Source organism: Gracilinanus agilis, chromosome 1 (genome assembly GCF_016433145.1).
Source record: "Gracilinanus agilis isolate LMUSP501 chromosome 1, AgileGrace, whole genome shotgun sequence".
Taxonomy (NCBI): Eukaryota; Metazoa; Chordata; class Mammalia; order Didelphimorphia; family Didelphidae; genus Gracilinanus; species Gracilinanus agilis.
The window spans coordinates 463,946,688-463,963,981 of NC_058130.1; the positions used below are offsets into that span (position 1 = coordinate 463,946,688).

A 17,294-nucleotide genomic window follows, 5' to 3' on the forward strand; every position below is an offset into this window, starting at 1 on the left:
AATGTGATTTTCTGAACAGTTTTGCAAACATCTTTTCAATGGAACTGAAGAAACTTTTGAAAGTATAAAATTGAAGAGATCCTCCTTTGAGTAAAGGCAGGAGACACATTAAAAAAATAAACTCATGTCCTTAGTGCCAATTTTAAAACAAAAAAGTGTCAAGGGCTAAGCAAAGGAGGTTAAGTTATTTGCCCAAGGTCACACATTTAAGAAGTATCTGAGGCCAGATTTGAACCTGGGTCCTTCTGAGACTACTCCTGGTTCTCTATCCACTGTGTCATCTAGATACCCTTATGAAGCTTCTTTTAAAAGTGTCTGTGTATTCTTTTATTTCTACCAAAATATGTTTCTTCTAACAAGAATATAGAATCATATATATATGTGTGTGTGTGTGTGTGTGTATGAGTTTCTTATGTATATGGTTTTATATGGGGAAATGAGTCATCAGTATAAGTCATAACATTTTAAAATCTTTTAACAGCGTTTCCCTTTATTGTGTGGTTTCAAATGATTTTAAAACTAATGTATTTAACATATATAAGAGCAGTTTTGATGTACTTAAAGATAACATATCCAAGAGCATAAAATTTATTCTTTATTATCTATTTGCATTTTACTTTGCAATTTATGAATTTTCAACTAGAAAATTTTATGACTATTCCTTAGAATCATAAATTTCTGGTGCAAATTCTATGCATGGTCAGTATTAGCCCAGACCATTAAAATAATAGCAAAGCAAGCTTTCTTGGCAGAGTTCCTAAGAAGGAGATAAAACAATCAATAAAATAATTATCAGTCATCATTTTACTTTCTCATTGGTAAAGTTCTCTTTTCAGACTGCAGATGGGTTTAAATAAGGATTGCATCCCAGTAATTTGATGAGTGCTACTCAACCTTAGCATGACAATGACTATGCAAAGTAGTGTGGGATCTATATCATCTTCATTATATGTTTTCTGCATAAATTAATGCAAATTATATTTTTTCTGCTTAACTTACATCCCTAGGCATCTATAACAACATCATCAACAAGGAGCTTTCTTTGAAGTCAGTAGAAACTGCGAGTTCATACATAATAAGCTGATAGCAAAAGAAAATGAGAACAAATCATGCACATTACAGTACACTGATGTGTATAAAAGAAATTTGAGAAAAGAATGTCAAAAAGAAATCTTCTCAAGTTCGTCTGCTAAAATACATGGAGATGGAATGGAGGGAAGAAGGAGAAAGAGACACGGGTAGGGGAAGATGAAAAGCAAAGGGAAATGGAGAGAGGAAAGGAGGCAAGGAGAGAAAGGGACAGAGGAGGGGAGGAAGGAAGGAAGGAAATGATTTTATATATAATATGCATTTACCTGCCCAGGTTTTGCATTTTCACAAACAAATGTTTCATAATATTTGGCAAACTCTGGTGCATGGTCATTTATATCTAGAATTCTTATGAAGACAGAAATATGACTACTTTGTTTTGGGTTATCTGGAAAGAGAAAACACAAACATTTTCTGTCTCATTTACAAAATTACAATGATGTCACTTGCACCATCTGTAACCTAGCAACAAGTAACGTCTATGATTTTTCATTCTCTAGATGAGATCACTTAGGAACCTTTCCATATACTTATAGTGCCCAAACAAAAAAAGGAAGTATTTTTTATTTTTTTTTTTATTTTTTAAACCCTTAACTTCTGTGTATTGACTTATAGGTGGAAGATTGGTAAGGGTGGGCAATGGGGGTCAAGTGACTTGCCCAGGGTCACACAGCTGGGAAGTGTCTGAGGCTGGATTTGAACCAGGACCTCCTGTCTCTAGGCCTGGCTCTCAATCCACTGAGCTACCCAGCTGTCCCCAAAAGGAAGTATTTGAATTAAAATGTGCTATTAATTCTGTTAGATAATTATCTTAGCATGATTAATTATTTCATTTATTTGGTATTTCTCTAGCCCATGATCAAAGAGGAGAACTAAAATATTTGGTAAGTATGGAGGTATGTATACATCTATTATTTCAGTGGTATAGGGAATTTCTACTGATGAAACAATTGCTTTCACTGATTTATGAGACACTTAATTGTAATTTATAATTTTAGATATTTTTCTAGTGCCCCAAGAATTTAAATAACTTTAAGAGTAAACTGTATCATATACCAGACTTGAATCCAGGTCTTTTTTCCACCAAGGACTACTTGCTTTCACTTTTTCCTATGTCATTTTAAATATCTGAATATCATTTCCTCAGTCTGTTTCTCTGTCATCTCTCTACTTGTTTGTCTGTATGTCTTTATACCTTTGTTTCAGTTCTCCTAAATCTTCATAATATGACATAATCAATAAGACATAGTTCTTCATATGGGAAATGTAGAACTGATAATAGGAAAATATTTTCAGAAATTAATATTGCATAAAAAGAGAAGCTATTTTAGAATAATGCAATATAAAATATACTCCATAAGATCAGTTGCTACAAAGTATTGATGTTTGCTAGTGAAAATACAATAGCTTTGGATAGATTAATCTTCCACTTACTAATTTCAGTTGCAGTAATGCTTATGTTGTGCCAGGGATATGCTTCTCTATCAAGAGATTTTAATGTGAATATTGACCCATTTGCAGAGTGTATATTGAATACTCTGTCCATATCAGTGTGTCGATCCACTGAATATCTGTTAGGGAAAAGAGGCACATGTCAATACACTTTATAATTTTAAGCTGTGCTATTATTGCTAGAAAAAAAACAGTACATTTTACAAAATACATATGCATAAATTATGGATTGTCACTCTGAGACAATGTTAACACTACTATTGACATTTTAAATGTATCTACATACTTGTCTTTTCTGTGCTTTGCTTTCAGCACGATGCCCATGTTTCCTGTGGAGGGGTTCTTTGTCTTTTCTGATTTCAGAGATAGTTATCATGAGCCTAACAGGTGGTAAGTGCTGCTAAAATTCACTTCTCTTATCCTAACTCAGCTTCAGTAGAATGTGGGAGGTGCCCTATAATTAGATGGTGAATTGATTGAATGTTATCAAATAATGGTGTAAACTTTTTATAGGACCGAAGTCTCTGTCCTACTGGATTACAGAGGAATTGCCCATGGTCTTCGCTGCCCTAAATGATCTATATTTATTACAATTGTATCAATGACTACTACAGAAGTAAAAACCTATTTCTTCCATGTCCTGTAGCTTTTGTTGTTAATTTATATCTTTTTGGGCACCCCTTTTTCTAGCAGCATTATTAGCATCTGGAAGTTCAGATTCTGCACTGACATGGCTTTGATGAATATATCAGGAAATACACTATAGAAAAATATGACGTTATAATCTATGTGCTATTAGTTCCAATGTCCTACATATAGAAATCCCTCAGGCCCCCAAAGATTTAAATCCTTTATTACCTCTTTGCCCAATGGTTTAATATACAACATTTCAATTTCTATTGTATCAACTTTTGATGAGCCCTTTATTAGTGACTGCCTAAAGCCATGTTTTCTGACTGATAGAGAAGCAAGTCTTAAAGGAACTTGGTAAAACTGCTCTTATGCTAAACTCAGAATTAAAATTGCTGAGTCTGGACGTTCCCTGTTCTTATCAAATATCAGGAAATTTCCACCATTGTATGCTATCCTAGAGACTAGAAAATATGGTCTAATGACATCTACCCAGGGAAAGAGGGATGGACAAAGACTACACTGATATCTAAAATCTGTGAACAGACTGCTTGAAGCAAGGTCTGGCTTGACAGGGAGTAAGGGGATCTTACAAAGATGTCCTAGGAGGAAATCTTCAAATCTTCACAGCTGGGCTCAGGGAAAACTAGGTCCACAGCAAGTTAGATCCAAGTGTGAAGAGAGGGAGATGGGATATTCTGTGTGTGTACAACAGACCACATTAAATCCACTTCTCAACCTAACTACTTCACTGGACTTTATTGAGGACAACATAGTCCAAGATGCAGAAAAATAGCTTCAGAGTTGTTGAGTCTGACCAGATCCACCATAAATCCACAGGCTCTCTCTGACAGCTTCAAACTGCCATTCTGCCAGAGACACTGTGTCCTCTCTGTCAGGATTACCAATTCTCTTGGCAGCTAAGTCTGATCTCTCTGTGAGCTAAATATATATATATATATATATATATATATATATATATATATACATATTTTAACAACCCATGAAAATTAAACAGTTCTAATGTGAATCCTCTGTCCATCAGTGTGACATCTTCCTTAAAAAATATATCACATGGAATTCAACAAGATAGAAGATTTCCAAGTATTTGCAAAGAAAAAACCAGGACTAAATGGAACGTTTGATATCCAACTACAAAAACCAAGAGAAACATGAAAAGGTAAACAAGAAACAAGGGGAAAGAAAGAAAACTCTTATCTTTAAATCTGCCTCTTTAAGAGCTTAAATAAGATAAAATTATTTGTATTCCTATATGGAGAAACGTTATGTATAATTAAAAATGTATTCTTTATTATATTAATTAGAAAATTATTGATAGGGAGAGGTTGGATTACTAAATGGTCTAAGATGAAATGGGTGGCAAGAGAGGGGGTGAATAGTAGACAGCACTAAAAGAAACTTGAATGAATAAGAAAAATAGGATATTCTATACCACACAAAGAGGGCATAGAAAGGGATGAATACTATTATAAGAAGGAGAGGAACAGAGCATTAAAAGGTAATATTTAAACCTTACTCTCAGCAGAATTAACCCTGAGAGGGGGCAGCTGGGTGGCTCAGTGGATTGAGAGGTCCTAGGTTCAAATCTGGCCTCAGACATTTCCCAGCTGTGTGACCCCGGGCAAGTCACTGCCTTTGCCTACACTTACCATTCTTCTGCCTTGGAGCAAATACACTGTATTGACTACAAGATAGAAGGTAAGGGTTAAAAAAAAGAATTAACCCTGAGAGGGAAGAGTAACTATATCCATTGGGATATAGAATTCTATCTAACCCTACTAAGAAAGTCAGAAGGCATCAAACAAGGGAAGCAGGGGAGTGGGGAAGTCAAAAAAGTAGGGGAGGAGAAGGGGAGTGAATTCATTACGCCTTAAAAAATAAAAAGAGGTGAATAATAAGGGAGGGGGTGGAAAGGAAAGTAAATCAAGGGAGGGGACAAGGGGGACTGGTTTAAAACAAACCACTTGTTTAAAATTAAATAGCCTAGGAAGAAAGGGTAGAACTAGGAGAGGATACCAAAATGTTGGCAAATACACAACTGATAATTATAACTCTTAATGTTAATGGGATGAACTCACCCATAAAACAGAAGCAAACAACAGAGGATTAGAAACCAAAATCCTACCATATGTTGTCTACAAGAAACACATATGAGGCGGGCAGAAATACACACGTTTAAGGTTAATAGCTGGAGCAAAATCTTTTGGGCTTCAAATGAGAAAAAGAAGGCAGGAGTGGCTATCATGATTTTGGACAAAGCCAAAGTAAAAATAGATCTGATTAAAAGAGTCAGGGAAGGTAATTACATCCTGATAAAAGATAGTATAGACAATGAGGAAATAAGAGTACTCAACATGTGTGCACCAAATGCTATAGCATCCAAATTCCTAAAGGAGAAACTGGCAGAGCTCAAGAAGTAAATATATAGTAAAGCTGTACTAGTGGTAGATCTAAATATTCCTCGTTCAGATCTAGATAAATCAAACCAAAAAAAAAATAAATAAGAAAGAGATAAGAGAGGTAAATGAAATCCTAGAAAAAATTAGTTTTAATAGATATGTGGAGAAAAATAAACAGGGACAAAAAGGAATATACATTCTTTTCAGCTGCACATGGTACATTCACAAAGATTGACCATGTAATAGGGCATAGAAACATCACAAAGAAATGCAAAAGAGCAGAAATATTAAATGTAACCTTGTCAGATTATAATGCAATAAAAATAATTAGTAAGGGAAGCTGGAGAGGCAAATAAACAAACCAATTGGAAATTAAATAATATGATTCTCCAAAAACAGTTAGTTAAAAAAGAAATCATAGAAACAATCAACAATTTCATTGAAGAGAATGACAATGATGAGACATCCAACCAAACTCTGTGGGATGCAGCTAAGGTAGTACTCAGGGGGAAATTTATATCCTTGAGTGCATCTATTAACAAATTAGAGAAGGCAAAGATCAATGAAGTGGGCATGCAAATCAAAAAACTGGAAAGGGAACAAATTAAAAATCCCGAGCTAAACACCAAATTGGAGATTATAAAACTAAAGGAGAAATCAATAAAACTGAAAATAAAAGAACTATACAATTAATAAACAAAACTAGAAGCTGGTACTTTGAAAAAATAAACAAAATTGACAAAGTACTTGTCAATCTAATTTAAAAAATTAAAGAAGAAAACCAAATTATCAGTATCAAATATGAAAAGGGAGGCTTCACTTCTAATGAAGAGGAAATCAAGGCAATCATTAAAATATTTTGCCCAATTATATGGCAATAAGTATAGCAATTTAGGTGATATTGTTGAATATTTAAAAAAATACAAATTGCCTAGATTAACAGTAGAAGAAAAAGAATACTTAAATAATCCCATCTAAGAAAAAGGAATTGAACATGTAATAAAATAACTCCCTAAGAAACAATCCTCAGGACCAGATGGATTCACAAGTGAATTCTATCAAACCTTAAAAGAACAACTAATTCCAATTCTATACAAATTATTTGACATAATAAGCAATGAAGGAGTTCTACCAAACTCCTTTTATGTCAGAAATATGGTACTGATCACAAAGCCAGGGAGATCCAAAACAGAGAAAGAAAACTAAAGACCAATCTCCTTAATGAACATAGATGCAAAAATCTTAAAGAGAATACTAATAAAAAGACTCCAGCAAGTGATTATAAGGGTTTTTCATTATGATCAGGTGGGATTTATACCAGGAATGCAAGGATGATTCAACGTCAGGAAAACCATTCACATAATTGACCATATCAACATGCAAACCAACAAAAACCACATGATTATTTCAATAGATGCTGAAAAACCTTTGACAAAATACAACATCCATTCCTATTGAAAGCACTAGAAAATATAGGTATAGAAAGACCTTTTCTAAAATAATAAACAGTATATATCTAAAACCATCAACAAGCATCATATGCAATGGGGATAAATTAGAAACCTTCCCAATAAGATCACGTGTGAAACAAGGAATGCCATTTTCACTTCTATGATTTACCATTGTACTAGAATCACTAGCAGTAGCAATTAGAGAAGAAAAAGAAATTGAATATATTAAAATATGCAATGAGGACACTAAGCTATCACTCTTTGCACATGATATGATGGTCTACTTAAAAAATCCTAGAGAATCAACTAAAAAGATAGTGGAAGTAATCAACAACTTTAGAAAAGTTGCAGGATACAAAATAAATGCACATAAATCATCAGCATTTCTATATATTTCCAACACATCACAGCAGCAAGAGGTAGAAAGGAGAGTCTATCTGCCAAAACAAATACAGGAATTATATGAACACAAGTACAAAATGCTTTCCAAACAATTAAAGCTACATCAAAACAATTGGAAAAAAACATTGATTGCTCATGGGTACGATGAGCTAACACAATAAAATGATCATTCTCCTGAAATTAATTTACCTATTTGGTGCTCTACCTATCAAACTGCCAAAAACTTTTTCACTGAATTAGAAAAAAAACTATAACAAAGTTTATTTGGAAGAACAAAGATCAAGAATATTAAAGGAAATAATGAAAAAAAAACATAAAGGATAGTGGCCTAGCAATACCAGATATTAAACTATACTATAAAGCATCAGTCATCAAAATGATATGGTACTGCCTAAGATACAGAATGGGAGGATCAGTGGAATAGACTTGGGATAAGTGATGTCAGCAAAACAGTGTATGATAAACCCAAAGTTCCCAACTTTTTGGAGAAAAATCCACTATTTGACAAAAACTGTTGGGAAAATTGGAAAACAATATGGGAGAGATTAGGTTTAGTTCAAAATCTCACACCCTACACCAAGATAAATTCAGAGTGGGTGAATGACTTGAATATAAAGAAGGAAACTATAAGTAAATTGTCAACACAGAATAGTATACTTGTCAGATCTTTGGGAAAGAGAAAATTTTAAAACCAAGCAAGAGTTAAAAAATTACAAAATGTAAAATAAATAATTTTGATTATATTCAATTAAAAAGTTTTTGTACAAACAAAAACAATGCAACCAAAATCAGAAGGGAAACAACAGACTTGGAAAAAATCTTTAAAACAAAAAAATCTGACAGAGGTCTAATTAGTCAAATATACAAAGAGCTAAAACAATTGTATAAAAATACCAAGCCATTCCCCAATTGATAAATGGGCAAGGGACATGAATAGACAATTTTAAGATGAAGAAATCAAAACTATCAATAAACACATGAGAAAGTGTTTTAAATCTCTAATAATTAAAGAAATTCAAATCAAAACAACTCTGAGGTACCATCTCACACCTAGCAGCTTGGCTAAAATGAGAGAAAGGGCATCTAATAAATTTTGGAGGGGATGTGACAAAATTGGGACATTAATGCATTGCTGGTGGAGTTGTGAATTAATCCAACCATTCTGGATGGCAGTTTGGAACTATGCCCAAAGAGCTCTAAAAGACTGCTTGCCCTTCGATCCAGCCATACCATTGCTGTGTTTGTACCCCGAAGAGATCATAGATAGAAGGACTTGTTCAAAAATATTTATAGCCGTGCTTTTTGTGGTAGCAAAAAACTGGAAAATTAGGGGATGTCCTTCGATTGGGGAATGGCTGAACAAATGGTGGCATATGCTGGTGATGGAATACTACTGTGCTCAAAGGAATGATAAACTGGAGGAATTTCATGTGAACTGGAAGGACCTCAAAGAACTGATGCAGAGGATGATGAAAACAGCAGAGCCAGAAGAACATTTTACACAGAGCTCGAAATATTGTGGTAAAATTGAATGTAATGGACTTCTGTACTAGCAGCAATTCAATGACCCAGGGCAATTCTGAGGGATTTATGGAAAAGAATGCTTTCCACATTCAGAGGAAGAACTACAAGTGTGGAAACACAAAAGAAAAACAACTGATTGAACACATGTTTTGCGGCGAACATGATTGTGGATGTAGACTCGAAATGACCACCCAAATGCAACTATTAATAATATGTGAATAAGTCTTGATTGATTACACATGTTAAAACCAGTGGAAATGTGTGTTGGCTATGGCATGAGGTGAAGGAAGTGATGAAGGGGAAGTAAAAACATGAATTAAGTAACCATGGACAATTTTTCTAAAAGAATAAAATATTTAAATCTAAAAAAATACCATTTATTGCACAATCTTCATGGAAAGGAAGTTTTTCAATAAACATTTACTAAAAGACTTATACACAGTTATCACTTTTTAAAAACATAGTCCATAAATTCAGGGATTAAAAACTTGGAAACAATGAAAACATGGAAAAAAGAACTTTTTTTGTGAGAGATGTAGGCCACATTCTCAGGAGATATGTAGAAGTCTTGAAGGCAAGGATGGATTGAATTAGTGGGGCAGAGGTTTGGGGAAATTTGAGTTTTATACATATATATATATATATATGTAATAAAACGTGTCAAGATGGACTGTAATTAGGAAAAAAACAACAATCTATGGCAAGAAAGAAATGAAATTTAAAACTAGTAAGCTAAATTGGAGATAGATTATAGTGGACACTAAAACAAGATAATCTAAATTTGATTCACTCAACCAAAAGAATCCATGAAAGTTTATTTTTCTTTCCTTTTCTTTGTTTTTAGCTGAAGAATTATATAGTGACACTTGGTCAATATCATGATATTCATGAAAATAAAATTACAAAGATTAATATTAAAAGGAAATGAGGGGAAAGATATCTTAGGCAGTAGTAAATCATAACCTTGTTTTGAACCAATGGAAGGAAGTAAATTGGGAAACTAAAAATACTTCTCATATTTAGAGATATTTGTGGAATATGGAAAAAATAATATCTGATGCTTAATACAACTGTTCAAGTTTGTTTGAGGACAATTGGAATTAGAGAAGAATGATGCCATAGAGGGATAATAGAAAACAATCTTCATTAAGTTATTTATCATAAGGTATTATTCTCTAAATAATCACACTTTGTACAGCATACCTCAATATTAACACTTACAAAGTATCCTGCATCATATAATTAATGTCTAATATTAGACATAATAATAATTAGATAATAATATTATAAATGATGTCTAACATTTCTAATAAAATGTCTCCTCTGTTCTATCCCTTTATTTCACTCTTATCCTTTAAAATCATTGGATGGTAAATAAAGAAATATAAGCTTGAAATTAGTATATAAAGGCTCAAGTTCAAATGTGTTTTCATATAATTGCTATCTGAGCAACTTTGGTCAAGACACTTAACCTCTGTCTCAGCTTCCTCAACTGTAAAATAGTGATAATAATTGCACCTAGTACCTATGGTGGTTGTGAGGATAAAATGAGATAATATTTCTATTATGCTTAACATGGTGCCTGGTGCCATAAAATAGTTGCCATAAAAATGCTGTTAATAATAATAATAGTATTACAAATTTATTATTGTTATTGTACTAAATTTAGAGCAAAGGAAGAACCCAGAAAGAAGAGTTTATGTTAATTAAAAGACAAATAATGAAGATTTATACATAGTGAGAACTGAGAGAATAGGCATTTTTACTAGAGTATTATTCCTATTCTTGGAACAGCCAGGTAGAACAGTAGATACCATGTTGGTCCTGCAGTCCTAAAGACCTCTCTTGCTGGATTTGAATCTGACCTCAGATACTTCCTAACTATGTGACCTTGGGAAAACATCACTTAGCCCTTTTTGCCTTAGGTCTTCATCTGCAAAATGAGCTGGAGAAGGAAATGTATTTTTGCCCAGTATTTTTGTCCAGAAAACCCCATGTAGGGTCACTAAGAGTAGGACCCAATTCAAATGACTGAACACCAACCAAACCTTTTCAAATGAATTCAATGTCTTTTTTTGAAATTAAAATTCATTTCCTGAGCAGTGAAATTTGCCATCATTTGAAAAAAATCTCCATTATTATCCCAAGCACAATAACTTTCAAAATATATTATAATAAATACATCCATAACTGGGCCTAGTAAGGTTTCTTTATTTTATTTTTTAATTTTTTTTCAAACCCTTACCTCTTCTGTCTTTGGCTCCAAGGCAGAAGAGTAGTAAGGGTAGGCAATGGGGATCAAGTGACTTGCCTAGGGTCACACAGCTGGGAACTGTCTAAGGCCAGATTTGAACCTAGGACCTCCAATCTCTAGGCCTGGCTCTCAATCCACTGAGCTACCCAGCTGCCCCTGAAATTCCTTTATAATACTGGTAGTAGGAGAATTATTCTAATGCATATCTTATAATTACAAGTTGTTACCTAGGTTGAGAGATATTTCTTTTCCTAGTTAAGGTAGGGATATATGATTCTCCTCAAAGGTACTTCCACTTCTCTCCTATTCATTAACATGATTAATAAACATTTATTTATAGATTCTCAATTACTGGGAAGAATTTTCAAGTACTTAGAGACAATTATCTTATTTCCTATTGGAAATAAAGAAGGATGATATTCCCTGTTCTTTGTTTATTTTTAAGCACAAAATATCACTTCAGCCAATCAGGATGCATTATGACATTCTATTTCTCAACAAATGGCCTATTTTAGTAGAACTGTCAGATGTCAGTGAATTAAACATTCTCTACGAAGAAACTCAATGATCCCTTAACAAACTCATTAAGAAGTAGAATATTGATTAGAATTGTGATGCAGTTTTTTTATGTGTCCTAACTTTCATATTCTCTTTGATCCACTCCTATTCCAACTCCCTAAGCAAAATATCAAATAATCTCATATTCTCATCTGAGAAGATACCTACCAAAATAAATCAATATAGGAAAAATTCACAAGCTGGAAGGAAATGTAACATCATTAGTGATAATTCATGAATTGGGTAGCCTTCTAGAAAATCTTTCCTCTGTTACTCTCCGTCAAACCCTGGTGGAGAATTTATGAGTTAACATAAGTAAGAATGATGTAGATTAGAAGGCTGGAGTGGTTGAGGAAGCACATACACATGCCTTTGGAGAGAGTCTTCATTAAAGTGAGATGAAAACCCACGAAATTATTGAAGTCCACAATGATAAAATATTTATAATATTTAAAATGTTACATATGGAATTATGCAATCAGTATAATTCATCCTTAAGTAAACAAACAAATAAAAACAAACAAAAAAGAAATAACCATTTGATGGCTAGTGCAAGTCTTTTTTTTCCATGTTGTGGGTGCACTGAGCCTCAGTGAGATGAAAAAGGTTCACAAGATCAGACAGTGAATTCTCATTTTATCCATGAAAATACCAAACATGCAGTGAACTGATATTTCTTTTTTTTTCTTTAAGATGAAAAATAATATCTGATTTGATACAGGAACTCCAAGGGGTTTGTGCTCTTGTTTTTCCTATTTTACATGCGAAAAAGCTGAGAATAAAAAAGATGAAGAAACCTGGCAAAGTCACAAAACAAGTTTCTGAAGCAGGATGTGACCTCTAATCTTCCTTATATCATGCCTAATAGTTTTGTCATTGTAGCATGCTACTTCTCATTGGTAGGAAATGAAAGTACATTATAGGAGTGCTACATTGAGCTCCATACTCTTTGAAATGCACTTCTACTCCAAAATAACAATCCAAAGGTCTAGTACTAGTTCTTATACTTACATTTTGACTACAGAATCTGAACCCTTCACCAGAAATTTCTACATTCCTTCTTTTTGTATCCTAATTAAACCTGAGGTTCAGTAAAGTTAAAACACTCAATTTTCTCAGACTCTCACAAGTGACAGAGAAAGACCTCAAATCCAAGTTTTGTGACTCAGTTGTCTTTCCACAACTAAAGGGACTGTTCATCAGCTTTTTTTTTCTTTTAGCTTTAGAGACAGATGGTGGTACAGTGAAGAGTGCTTGCCATGGAGTTAGTGAGATCTGAGTTCAAATCTTACCTCAGACACTTGCTAAATGTGTGACAAATCAATTAGTCAGGTTCTTCAGAATATAAAATGGGGGATAATAATTGCACCTATGTCCTGGGATTGTGGAGATTCAAATGAGTTAATATTTGACCAACTGCCTGGCACAGATTTAGTTGTTTTTGGTTTTTTTTTAATTTTAAACCCTTAACTTCTGTGTATTGACTTATAGGTGGAAGATTGGCAAGGGTAGGCAATGGGGGTCAAGTGACTTGCCCAGGGTCACACAGCTGGGAAGTGTCTGAGGCCGGATTTGAACCTAGGACCTCCCCTCTCTAGGCCTGGCTCTCAATCCACTGAGCTACCCAGCTGCCCCTGACAGATTTAGTTTTATATAAATGCTACCTATTGTTATTAGTTCCTACATCATGGGAGTGCTACATTTAGCTCTGTTTTCATTGAAATGCAATTCCATTCCAAAATAACCATCTGAAGGCCTAGTACAGTTTGTTATACTTGGATGTTGACTGCAGAATCCTAATACCTTTATCAGAAATTCGGTGCCCCACATTCTTTCTCTTAGCATCCTAATTGTAAAGAAAGCAGCTTGCCTGTTGTTGCTGCCACTCCACTATCAACTTTTTTTTTTAACATTTATTAATATTCATTTTTAACATGATTACATGATTCATGCTCCACCTTTCTTCTCTGAGTCATGATGAAATACCTAGGCAACAAGTTTGGTTTGGATATGAAATCTTGAATTCCTATCAATGGCAAGGGGTGCTCCTAAAATAGCTGAACTTTAAAATACAGTGAGATCAGAAGAGGTGGGAGGTAGGAAGCATCTGCTCTCAGAACCTGTGAGGATATAATCAAGTCTGTAACCTGAGGGAAACTTGATTACGAATGAAGTGAGGCTGTGCTGACAACAGCTGCTAATTGTAATGATAATCTCAAATCATTTTTCCATGTTGTAAGTGGCAGATGAATTTCCAAAAATGTGTGTGATGGATGTTTTGCTGTTTGGTGGAGTTCATTCCCCACCTTCTGTGGCAGAGAACTTCTACTCTCTCTTTTCTTAAGCTTCTATTTTTCATATAAGAATTAATACTAACTCTCTGTTCCAAAGCAAAAGAGATGTTTGGGCCAATCAATGGAGCTTAAAGGACTTACTTGCTCAGGGTCACAGAGCTAACAAGTGTCTGTGCCACATTTAAACCTAAGACTTCCTTTTATAGGCCTGGATCTCTATCCACTGAGCCACCTAGCTGCCTCCTCTATCTTTAATATATTCCATTCCTTCACTTGCTTCTTCAACTCTTCTGACTTCCAGGAGAGCAGATCAGGCCCTCTTGGGTGAAATTCTTTTGTATGTATGTATGTATGTATGTATGTATGTATGTATGTATGTATAAGTGTATATATCTATATATCTATATATATCTATATATCTATATATATGAGATTATCAAATAGTCTAGTAAGGATTTCTTAGAAGGTTGCTTTTACATAACAGAAATTTGTAGATCACAACTATTTTGTGAAAAGTTTCTTACAATAATAGGATGGTAGCTGGACTTATCTAGATTTAGGGTTAGGCAAGCACCCCTTTGAGTATTACTGGTAAGGTTGAACTCATATAGTTCATTTCTATATCTTTCTCTCAGACACTTTGAGAAATATGTAGATACAGAGATGCTTATTCATAGGATATAAGTATGCCATTTCACCTTTATCTAGTTCATTTGGCTTCACAAAGGATCTGCTCACAATGGCCTTAAGAGATAGGTTTTACATTTGTTATTATCTCCATTTTCATAGATGAAGAAACTAAGGATCAATAATACCTTTACTTGATCTCTGTCCCATAGCTAGTATATGTCTTCCTTTTCCTTCCCCAAGTATCCTTGAAACCAGTGCTGACACCTTTCCTGTCTCTCTTCATTCATCCCTAATTTTGCTTCACATGAAAATTACTTTATATTGAGGTCTCTTAATGGGGAAGGGCTTCATAACCTCACTTGAGATTGCTTTAACAAGAACCTAGATAGCAATAGCGTTTATACTTCAATCCCACTACTCATTTCTTCCCTTTCCAATTTATTCTACACATTGCTATCAACATCATTTTTCTAAAGCATAGGTTTAAACATGCCATTCCCTGCTTCAATAAGCTCCCATGGCTCCCTATTTCCTGCAGGGACATATATAAAATTCTCTTTGGGCATTTTAAGTTCTGTACAACCAGATCTCTTCCAATATTCTCAGTTTTGTGACATTTAGCTTCCAATCATGGATACTAGCATGTGACTGCACTGGCATTTTTCCTCTACAACAACATGTTGCACCTGCCAGTTCTCTGCTATTTCATTGGCTGTCCTCCAAAACAAAAATAGCTTTTCTCTTCATCTCCCACTCTGGGCTTCTCTGGCATCTTTTAAGCCTCAGCTCACCTTTCATAGTCTTCATGCCTTCCCCTCTCTCCCTTTCCTTTCTTCAACATGAAATTTGTACTTTTCTTCTGAGATTGCTGTCCATTTTCACTCTACATCTTTTAAGTAGAGCTTTATCTAAAACTCTTGTTATCTCTCTTAAAAAAGATACAATGTATTAGTTCCAAGGAAGAAGAGTGAGAAGGGCTAGGCAATTCGGGTCATGTGGCTTGCCCAGAGTCACACAGATGGGTAGTCTCTGATGTCATATTTGAACCCAGGACCTCCAGTCTCTAGGCTTGGATCTTTATCCACACCTAGCTGCAATACTGTACACTATTTTTTCTGATGTCTAACTCATTAAATGTGAAGGCAGGGATTATATGGGGGTATTTCTCCCTTTTTGTATACTCTGTGCTTAGTAGAATATCTGACATAAAATACATATATACATACACATATATATGTATATGCTATATAGTTATGCATATATAGCAAAAGACTTCAACAGATTAATTCATTTGACAAAAAGTGACCTCTGTAAAAATTATCTTATATACATTAGTATTAAGTTTATACCATATATTAAGTTAATTATTGTTAGAAATAAAAATAGATGTGTATATGTTGTGGGAAGGAAGGAGTTAGGATGAGGAATATAGTAAGGTAAGGGATGATTGGGGAGTATAGGAAGGGATGCTGAAACAGGCTAATCACTGAGGCTAGAGACAGAGGATAGGTGGGGAGGAAATAGGCTGGGTCCTTCAGGCAGGGGCTATCTCTGTGATACAAGAAGAATTGAGTCAGTCAGAAGTAGTATTGGTTTGGCTGAAAGGTTTCTCTTGTCAATTTCTAAGATCCCTTGAGGGAGGAGACAAGAGGCTCCTACCTGCCAGTCAAACTTAAATCTACAGGAAGTCTCCACTGTCTACATTGTGCCCCAAATGGATGCCCAGGATTGCCCTCAAGAAATAAAAGTAAAGGTATTCCTTCCCTCTTCAGCCTTTGCCCTAATATCAAGTATAATGATTCACCAGAGGCTTTTGTGTAGATATCAAAAAGTATTTATTGATGGTGGGTATCAGCAGAGGGAAAAAGGGTTTTAGGGTTTTGTAACTGTTGCTAGGGAGAAAGCTAGTGCTAGGGGAAGGGACACAGGAGAGGGTCAGACTGAGAGAGGCCTGCTTTCTCAGTCAGGCCTGCACTGAGGTAAAAGTATTTTATTAGATCACTAGATAAGGGGATGGCTTGATTTAGTTTGTCCTTCCTGCCTATAGAAGCTAAAACCACGATGTCTAACCACCAAACCACCCTTCCTCCCAGGGCCCAATGGGTAAATTCAGGGAAAAGAGCAGGATGTAATGTAGAGGTCTGGGAGAAGTCTAGAAAGAACAGACCAGGTCCAAGGTTACCCAAAAGCAAAAGGCCCCTTCAGTTGGAAATTTAGGGCTATTTGTAGCCTAACTCTAATGGTTTTCCAGTGAGCCCATCCCCCAAGCTGGTTGAATATTCTGAACCCTTTCTAACTGACAAGCTGTTACACTTGGTTTGTAAAACAAGGACTTTTGCTGGAACCCTGCATTACATTATGCCAAAAAAAATTTCCTACATATAATACATACATTAAAAGTGAATTAGAAAATTCATTAGTTTTCTTAAACATAGTTTTGGGAACTATCATTTCCAAAGATGGTCATTACACTAGGGAAATAAACTTAATGTATTAATAAATCCATTGCTGGACATATCTATATCTATATCTATATCTATATCTATATCTATATCTATCTCTATCTATATCTATATCTATATCTATCTAT

The 17,294-nt window shown here is 34.6% G+C and overlaps 1 protein-coding gene across 2 annotated transcripts in view; it reads right to left on the reverse strand.

Annotated features, from left to right (window-relative positions):
• Nucleotides 1-17,294, reverse strand: part of CDH9 (cadherin 9) — a 146,210-nt gene that overhangs the window by 23,917 nt on the left and 104,999 nt on the right. For both annotated transcript variants that reach the window (XM_044657898.1, XM_044657899.1), the window contains 2 exons: nt 2,524-2,660; nt 1,356-1,477 (listed from right to left, as the gene is read on the reverse strand). In XM_044657898.1, coding sequence (XP_044513833.1) covers nt 1,356-1,477; nt 2,524-2,660 — 259 coding nt within the window. The remainder of the gene's footprint in view (nt 1-1,355; nt 1,478-2,523; nt 2,661-17,294) is intronic.